The sequence below is a fragment of the Leptodactylus fuscus genome, chromosome 9, assembly GCF_031893055.1.
Source record: "Leptodactylus fuscus isolate aLepFus1 chromosome 9, aLepFus1.hap2, whole genome shotgun sequence".
NCBI classification, from domain to species: Eukaryota; Metazoa; Chordata; class Amphibia; order Anura; family Leptodactylidae; genus Leptodactylus; species Leptodactylus fuscus.
The window spans coordinates 12,976,730-12,986,216 of record NC_134273.1 but is presented as its reverse complement, the minus strand read 5'-3'; the positions used below and the strand labels follow the sequence as shown (position 1 = coordinate 12,986,216).

Here is a 9,487-nt window from a genome sequence, read left to right as displayed (position 1 = left end):
ATACACACACACACACGTGCAGACATTGTATAGGTGAGATGCAAATACCACAATTTTATTGTAGAAGTTTTCCCAATAGGCGATACTCTCTTACGTATTTCTGTATCCGGTGATCCAGGTCGTGGCGTTTTATAGGAATTCTTGGCACGTCGGCATCTTGTGCGTTTCTAGCAATGATGGGTCCAGTAAGGAAGTGACTTATTCGCCAGTGAAACGGGGCAGACGCTTCTCCTTAAAGGCTGCCATTCCTTCTAGGCGATCCTTGGTAGGAATGACCTGCAGGAGGTGAAGCCGGTTAGATACGTACAGCGAACCTGTGTCGTTCATTAGACATACAGGTGATATAACGTAGCACTGATGAGCGGCTACCAGGTCTCACACGCTTATCTCCAGGACGAACACGTAAGACAGGTAAATGCCAGTTATTTTTGTGATTTACTGACATCATTTTATGGCTCTATGGTCCAGGGCTGATGCTCATGTGACCGCGGTAGGTGCTTTAGTCAGTGGACAGGGGTAGGTTTGGATACTCTGACCAGTCTTCAGCTGTGATCTAGGTCTAGGTTCACAAACTGTAATATGGAGATTAGTTTGGCGCAGGCTGATGGATCCTACAGTGGAAAGCAGAGCATAGCCCCAGACACAAGGAGGCCTGAGCCTCGCACCGGACATAGGGCGTCATATTGCAACTCTTTGGGATGGGTAATGATAAGTCTGTGGTCATTTCCGCATCACTTTGGAGTGATTGTAGCACAAGTGAACATCCCATAGTCTGAGCAGAGCCTACAAACTATGCGACCTCAGCCTTTACTAAAATGGGCCGAGCACCGTACGTCCTGTCCTAGGTCGGCTTTGTCAGGGCCCCCTGTCCTGTATAGCAGAGCTGTGTACTGTAGGTCTCTATTTGTCACTTTGTGCTGGGACAGTTCCTACAGTGAAGTCATCGTAGAAAACTATAGCACAAGGTCCGAACCTATAGAGTAAATGTCCGTCTGAATAGATAGAGCAGAAACCCACCTGCCCGTAGCACATCCCCTCGATGGCCATCCCAGACGCAATGTCCACCTGTAGAAGATAAAGGTCAATGGCAAACACCAGTAACAAAGTCACATCAGTAAGGGAGAAATGCAGTGAAAAATCGGGGGTCCCCGAGTGGTGGCGCATGTACGGGACCCCCGACAGTGCTCTACTCTTATCTCTATCAGTCTCATAGAAGTCAATGGAGCAGTGGTCCTGCACCGCCACCCCATTCTCATGATCACCGGGAATCCCAGCAGCCAGACACATAGCCAAGGATGAAATTGGATGAGAATACGCCCCAGATTTCTATATATTATATTCATTTTGTATGTGGCATTTCAAGTGTAAATCAGGAAAACCCAAAATACAACAAAAGTGTGAAATTCAAGCCCAGAAAATCTGGAACCCTGGATACTATTGGTAGGTAAAGTATAGAGGTTTACCTCAATGCCTTTATTCATCGCCAGCTTGGCCATCCTCACAGCAATCGGGGCCTAAAAGATAAGACAGGGGGTCAACCAGCAGCACAACGGACAAGGACAACGGCCTGAAAACCTTCACCCTAGCATCAAATAATATGGACATCGCTCCAGGCCATGGCTAGGGAGCAGGAACTGCAAACTGACTAAAGGTATAGTCACACACAGCAGCTTTATTGCAGAAATTTATTTCAACAGATTTCTGCAAGTCCTATCCGGATGAATGAGGAAGTTGCAGAAATTTCTGCAATAAGTTTGCAGCGTGTGAATATACCTCAATAACACTGAGTCTCTGCTTTTACTTAGGCTTATTCCACCTTCTATCATTGGTGCATCATACGTTATAGTGCTTGACACAGAACTAGCAGCAGGTGGCGCAGCGGTTATACTGGCACGTAGAGCTGGCGGCGGGCACACCACTGACAATGGCTAGACTTGTCCGGATCTATAATATCATCCATCGGGAGAGTATGGCGGCCTACAACAGCAGTATATACCAGAATACAGAGCTTTTACATGGGTTAATATTCTGCTTATGGTTTGATAAAATTGAGGTTGTTTGATGTCACCACTAGAGGGAGCTCTAAGGGCACATGCACACAACCTTGAGATAGAATAGGTCATCGATTATTATTATTCTCAGACTGTACCTGTGGCAGGATTTCGTGGGCCAGTTCCAATGCTTTCTTGTAGGCAGAGTCCCCCTCCTCATTTTGGGGAACGGCGTCATTCACCAGTCCGATCTGGTACGCCTGCGTACCCTCGATTTGTCTCCCGGTAAAGATAAGCTCTTTGGCTAAACCCATCCCAACCAGGCGAGGAAGTCGCTGTGAACCCCCTGGAAAGCAAAGAGCAAGTCAAGGAAAATCCACATAACTCCATTACACTATGAGGATGGCTGTACCGTATATCGGGGGGCTAGTCATATAGCAGGGGGGCTATTTACCTACCTGCCCCAGGAAGTAGTCCTCTCGTCGTCTCAATGAGCCCCAGTTTCGCAGAGGACGCTGTAAGACATGTCCAATAGTCATTACCAATAGGTGTAGTATATAGAGGTCTGGGCGATATAGCCGTCTTATATGACCATTACATACCTGCCACACGGAGGTCACAGGCCAGGGCCAGCTCCAGGCCGCCACCCAGGGCATATCCATCTACTGCTGCAATTGTGGGCATGGGCAGGGCCGCTGGGTACAGACAACAAATGGTATTAATATCTCCGGCAATGCGGTTATGACAGCTATAATCTCAGCCAGGCCTATGGATCGGGGGTGCGCAGGTACACCCAGGCCCTAGTGCCTCAGGGGGGCCCAAACGCTCCTCTGTCACATAAGACACCAGTATTGTAAATGGCACACAGCAGGGGGACAGGTTTTGCATTGGGGCCCGTGAAGCTTAAGTTACTCAAACATGGCCACCAATGATCAAAAATAGAGATCAGCAGGTAGTGCCTGTACTTATAGGACACAGTCAAAGCACTTGATATCTTGAACCGTCCCTAAGAGTTCAGATTCTGCAGTTTTGGCAGTTTTCCCCTGTGCAGGTTCTGTCTCTAATTCTCAGTTCTCCCTGAGGTAGCGGGTGCAGACTATAATGTCTCCCCATAGACAACACATGGAGATAATAAGAGATTCTGCTCCCTAACTCACTCAGAAAACTCTATATCGTTAATAAAGCACTTGGGGCGAGATAGAAAACTTAATACTAACTGCTGCAGGATCTCTCTGCTTCTTTTTCGCTCAAATTAAATCCTCACTCCATAGACTTCTATAAGCAGCAAGTAATCTGTTACCTCAGTGGCTTAACAGTCTATCTTGGGAGACCAAGATGGATTCAGCAAAGAGGATTCAGCAGAGATTTCAGAATCGTGTTGAGATTTTTAGGCAGAAGAAGGAAATGAGCAAATAGTGGAGAAAGAATATTACATATATTCACCCGCAGGGGTTGTCCCGGATTAGAATTGTTGCAGCCACTTCACTATTTACAAGCACAGCGCCGTATACTGTATTCTGGCTGTACTTGGTATTGCAGCTCAGCCCCAATCATGTGAATGGGACTGAGCTTCTGGATGGCCGATGAATGTGATGTCACAGGCTCAAGTCCTGAATTACCCTATTTGAAAGACAGTCCTAAATCTACAGGGTCTCTAATGGATGTCAAGAACCACTCCGACAGTACATTCTTCTCAGGGCCATGTGGACTCCAGAGCGCCACCACCTGTCATCTGACACAAGGCACTCACCAATTTCATTCATTAACTTTCTCAGGTTCTGAACAAACAGAGACACCTCAGGATTCTCCATCTGCGCTCGCTCCTTCAAGTCTGCACCTGGAGTAGATACAAGGAAGGGGAGAAGTGAGAATATTCCAAAATCAGACATAATGGATTAGACCGAGCGGGAGGAACCAACTGATACAGGAATCATAAAAGGGGTGAATCACGGGATGTCCTCAGAGATCAGCGGATGGTAGGTGTTCAGTTTTCCTGCAGCGCCACCACAGGGAAAACAGAGTACTGCATGTTGCCTATTACATCACTATCTTGTACAGACAGACTGGGGTCTTCAAAGAGAGATGAGCGGACATTTCTACCTTACATATATTCTTACATAGACTGTACATGTCATTACATCACAAGTAGTAAGATACAGCACTCACCGGATCAGCTCCCCTGCAGCCAAGAACAGAGACAAGAAGAGGTAAAAGAAGTCACTAAGTCATCTCCATATTCTTATATACTTGTAATGTCAGGGCAGACGAAACTGTACTGTAGTATATAATGGGAAGCTGGGAAGAGAGTCATATACCCCTATATATCACAGAGCTCAGCTTCTCTCCTCTATCATAGATCTCTATATATCACAGAGCTCAGCTTCTCTCCTATCATATAACCCTATATATCACACAGCTCAGCTTCTCTCCTCTATCATATATCTCTATATATCACAGAGCTCAGCTTCTCTCCTCTATCATATAACCCTATATATCACACAGCTCAGCTTCTCTCCTCTATCATATAACCCTATATATCACAGAGCTCAGCTTCTCTCCTCTATCGTATAACCCTATATATCACAGAGCTCAGCTTCTCTCCTCTATCGTATAACCCTATATATCACAGAGCTCAGCTTCTCCCCTCTATCATATAACCCTATATATCACAGAGCTCAGCTTCTCCCCTCTATCATATAACCCTATATATCACAGAGCTCAGCTTCTCTTCTCTATCATATAACCCTATATATCACAGAGCTCAGCTTCTCTCCTCTATCATATAACCCTATATATCACAGAGCTTAGCTTCTCTCCTATCATATAACCCTATATATCACAGAGCTCAGCTTCTCTCCTCTATCATATAACCCTATATATCACAGAGCTCAGCTTCTCTCCTCTATCATATAACCCTATATATCACAGAGCTCAGCTTCTCTTCTCTATCATATAACCCTATATATCACAGAGCTCAGCTTCTCTTCTCTATCATATAACCCTATATATCACAGAGCTCAGCTTCTCTCCTATCATATAACCCTATATATCACAGAGCTCAGCTTCTCTCCTCTATCATATAACCCTATATATCACAGAGCTCAGCTTCTCTCCTCTATCGTATAACCCTATATATCACAGAGCTCAGCTTCTCTCCTCTATCGTATAACCCTATATATCACAGAGCTCAGCTTCTCTCCTCTATCGTATAACCCTATATATCACAGGGCTCAGCTTCTCTCCTCTATCGTATAACCCTATATATCACAGAGCTTTATGTCTCCAGCTAAACAGCGGGGTCGACCACTCTTTATTAACATTACCATCACATCATGGTGCTGACCAACTAATATGGCGGCATAAAGCTTCATAGTACAGAGTAGTAGGGCTCCATATACCGCCATACTGTCTCTGGCTACAGGGTTCTGTATACTTGAGAGCTTGTGTATTAAGAGACTGATGTGACTGACCTGCACAGAACACCCCGGGTACGGCGCTCCGAACTACAATCACACGGACGCTGCTGTCATGGCGCAGACTGTCTACTGCATGGAAGAACTGGGGAAATAAATGAGAACAAAATACATTAATATATATCCAAGAAGACAACGTAACGCTATAAACAATGGCTGCCAATACCGATCCCCTTGTATTCTCAGGTCTGGAGTCCTGTGAGCTATAAGAGTTGTCATAGGGCCAGACACAGAGCCAGAGACCAATCACTATTATAAGGTGACTACCTCATTGATAAAGACTTTGCCCAAGGAGTTGCGAGCACGAGGGCGACACATGACGATCTCTGCAATACCTGAAAGACAAGACGCAAGAATTACATTACAGATCATGCTGAGACTTGTAGTCCAACACTAAGGGGTTATTCACACACAGCAGAGCTGTAGCAGGATTTCCCATGCTCTGCAGAAGTCCACGTACAGCCTAAGGCAGTGATGGCGAACCTATGGCACGCGTGCGGTCGCCCGGATCGCTCACCAACAGGGAATCCGGTACAGGATTCCCCGTTGATGAGCGATCACTGCCTTCAGTTGTATGTGCAAATGCACATACAGCTGAAAGCTGTCAGGGTAGGCCACGGATCGCGCGACCGCGGCCTACACTGGCTGCAGAGTTTGACCTCTGCCCCGACGCGGGCGCGATGACGTCATCAGCGCCGCCAGTGACAAGAAGGTGGATGCCGGCGGCTCTTCAGGGGTGAGTATGAGAGTGGCTCACTGTGTATATGATGTTGGGGGGAGCGCTTATAATACTTGGTGGGGTGTATGATACTGGGGGGGAGTGTATAATACTGGGTGGGAGTGTATGATACTGGGGGGGAGTGTATAATACTGGGTGGGAGTGTATAATACTGGGTGGGAGTGTATAATACTGGGTGGGAGTGTATAATACTGGGTGGGAGTGTATAATACTGGGTGGGAGTGTATAATACTGGGTGGGAGTGTATAATACTGGGTGGGAGTGTATAATACTGGGTGGGAGTGTATAATACTGGGTGGGAGTGTATAATACTGGGTGGGAGTGTATAATACTGGGTGGGAGTGTATAATACTGGGTGGGAGTGTATAATACTGGGTGGGAGTGTATAATACTGGGTGGGAGTGTATAATACTGGGTGGGAGTGTATAATACTGGGTGGGAGTGTATAATACTGGGTGGGAGTGTATAATACTGGGTGGGAGTGTATAATACTGGGTGGGAGTGTATAATACTGGGTGGGAGTGTATAATACTGGGTGGGAGTGTATAATACTGGGTGGGAGTGTATAATACTGGGTGGGAGTGTATAATACTGGGTGGGAGTGTATAATACTGGGTGGGAGTGTATAATACTGGGTGGGAGTGTATAATACTGGGTGGGAGTGTATAATACTGGGTGGGAGTGTATAATACTGGGTGGAGTGTATAATACTGGGGGGAGTGTATAATACTGGGGGGAGTGTATAATACTGGGGGGAGTGTATAATACTGGGGGGAGTGTATAATACTGGGGGGAGTGTATAATACTGGGGGGAGTGTATAATACTGGGTGGGAGTGTATAATACTGGGGGGAGTGTATAATACTGGGGGGAGTGTATAATACTGGGGGGAGTGTATAATACTGGGGGGAGTGTATAATACTGAGGGGTCTTATAATACTGGGGGGAGTGTATAATACTGGGGGGGCTTATAATACTGGGGGGTGTACTAAAGAGCATATAATACTGGGGGGGGGCCTATTTATAAGCACACAATACTGTGTGTGGATGCCACTGTGGAGCATATAATCCTGTGGGGGGGGGGGACACCTACTGCGGAGCATATAACACTGGGGGGCTACTGTGGTACTGTGGTGAATATAATATTGTGTGGTGGGCCCACTGCAGAGCATATAATACTGTCTGGGGTCCCCTCACTATTTATATCACACAGTATCTGTTTTATAGCAGACGTGATATTAGTACAGGATGTAAGAATATTACACGGTAACTATAAAACAGATCCTGTGCGATGTAAATAGTGAAAATTAATTGTTCAAAGTACCAAATGCCGAGACCTTTACATTTCAGTACAACGTTGTTTGTATTATTGAAAGCTCTGTAAAGCCCCACATGACTGTAATTTTTGGTGTAGTAACTGTCCGCAATTGTGGATCCGCATAGTATTAAGTCTATATTGTCGTGTTGACACTCCGCGAAAATTTTGTGGGTTTTGGGTTGCAGTTTGGGCACTTGGTCTCTAAAAGGTTCGCCATCACTGGCCTAAGGGAACGTGCAGGAGCAAATTTTCTCCAAACTGCCATATGGTACACAAAAGGTTAAATCATAAATGTACAGAATTAGAAAATTATGGCTGTTCTCTCAGGAATAGCGCCACCTCTGTCCTTAGTCTGGTATTGCAGCTCAAAGCCACAGAAAGGGGATGAACTGCAGTACCATATACAACCTGTGGACATAGGTGGCGCTGTTTTTGGAACCCAAACATGTTTTTTTTCTAATCCTGTATAACCCATTTATAGGGTTAATATCGCACCCGAGAGGTGACAATAATCTAAAAATAATCACTTGGACCTGCCTAAAGCCGGGACAAAGTACAGATTTTTGGTTACAGTTTAACCCGCTATTCACTCACCCGCAAGGCCCAAGATCCCTGTGGTACTACTGACGAGAACTCAGCTCCACATAGGGATCCTTGGCGATCTATAGGCTCTGATCAGTAAAGCCGAAGACACTATAATCCCGCCATATTACAGCCGGCCGGCTCCATTCATTGCTATAGGAGTGTGCTATTCAAAACTGCTTGGATTAAAGGGGTTTGTCCATGTCAGTTTGTCAGCACTGCCTGGAGCAGATCAGATAATATGCAAATGTGTGTACACAATCCACTGAGGGTTAGCGTGTGTTTACACAGAGAGATAACAGCCCTGTCTGAGATAAGTGGCTGCAGGACCAATGTAATATAGTATGTGAACATAAATTCATGACAGTCGTGAAGCCATGTCATTTACTGGGATAAAAAGTAGCCGATGTGTTAATTGAGGTTACAATCTATCTATGTGCCAAATTTCATTCGAAGCCATTCAGCCATTTTTGCGTGATTGAGGAACAAACACACAAACTTATATAATATTAGTAGGATAGGATTAGTAGGATGATTTGCACAACAAACAGCTTACAGTGTATCACATGATGCCATTTTTTTATTGCGTTTTTTTCTTAACTCCTTACAGGTGAATACATGTTTTTCCTATAATATTAAGAAACTGCACCAGACCTGCACACAGTCATTTCTCATGCAGTTTTAACTGCACCATGTGAATGCTCCCTTAGTACCTGGATGACCCCAGTGATATAGGGCCACATTATATGGGATTCCAGGGCCATAGGTATAATATAGACTCCATAGAGGAAGGAGAAGAAGAATGCAATGACATTGAGCAATAGAGGAGCATTGCAGAAGGGGTGAGTGGGGGCAATGCAGATAGATTAGATTAGATAGATAGATAGATAGATAGATAGATAGATAGATAGATAGATAGATAGATAGATAGATAGATAGATAGATAGAGGGGCCAACAACACAGCATGTGGAGGGCACGCTGGGAGTTGTAGTTCCACGCTGGTGGCTGACCCCTACACTGGTCAATGATACAGTCCAGCACATTGCAATGGCATCACTCACCCGCATTGTGCCCTTGTAGATGGGTAACCTGCACCTCTCTGTGCCCCGCCGCAGTGCTGAGCCCCCTGACCAGCCCCCATGTCAACGACCCCCGGACCCCTGCCAACTGCCGCACTACACTGGCCATGGTGTCAGATCCAGCAGCGCGCCACCTGGTGCTCAGACAGGTGCTCAACACCGGATCTGGCGAGGCGGGACAATCCTTCTGATTGGCTCCCCGAATCTCCGCTGTCACCTTTGCGCTTTTTGATTGGTGGTTGCGTTGACACTGACCACGCCTTCTTAAAGTAGATTGTGCACTGGGTATGGAGGCCGCAGTCACA

At 45.9% G+C, this 9,487-nt stretch overlaps 1 protein-coding gene across 1 annotated transcript; it reads right to left on the bottom strand.

The window, feature by feature from the left end:
- Window positions 1-37: 37 nt before the first annotated feature.
- On the bottom strand, window positions 38-9,268 carry ECHDC2 (enoyl-CoA hydratase domain containing 2). Its single transcript, XM_075287531.1, has 10 exons — window positions 9,165-9,268; window positions 5,732-5,799; window positions 5,462-5,549; window positions 3,742-3,828; window positions 2,594-2,686; window positions 2,450-2,506; window positions 2,150-2,337; window positions 1,464-1,514; window positions 1,018-1,065; window positions 38-276 (listed from the first exon to the last, which is right to left on the bottom strand). Exons 2-10 carry the CDS (start codon window positions 5,780-5,782, stop codon window positions 199-201), a joined length of 741 nt encoding a protein of 246 aa, XP_075143632.1. The 5' UTR covers window positions 5,783-5,799; window positions 9,165-9,268; the 3' UTR covers window positions 38-198.
- Between the last annotated feature and the right edge of the window lie 219 nt (window positions 9,269-9,487).

Coding starts and splice junctions, on each gene's coding strand:
- ECHDC2 (XM_075287531.1), bottom strand. CDS start 5,782: ATGTGTCGCCCTCGTGCTCGCAACTCCTTGGGCAAAGTCTTTATCAAT. Junction 5,550..5,731: donor GCAAAGTCTTTATCAATGAG/GTAGTCACCTTA, acceptor TTATTTCCCCAG/TTCTTCCATGCAGTAGACAG. Junction 1,066..1,463: donor CGATGAATAAAGGCATTGAG/GTAAACCTCTAT, acceptor TATCTTCTACAG/GTGGACATTGCGTCTGGGAT.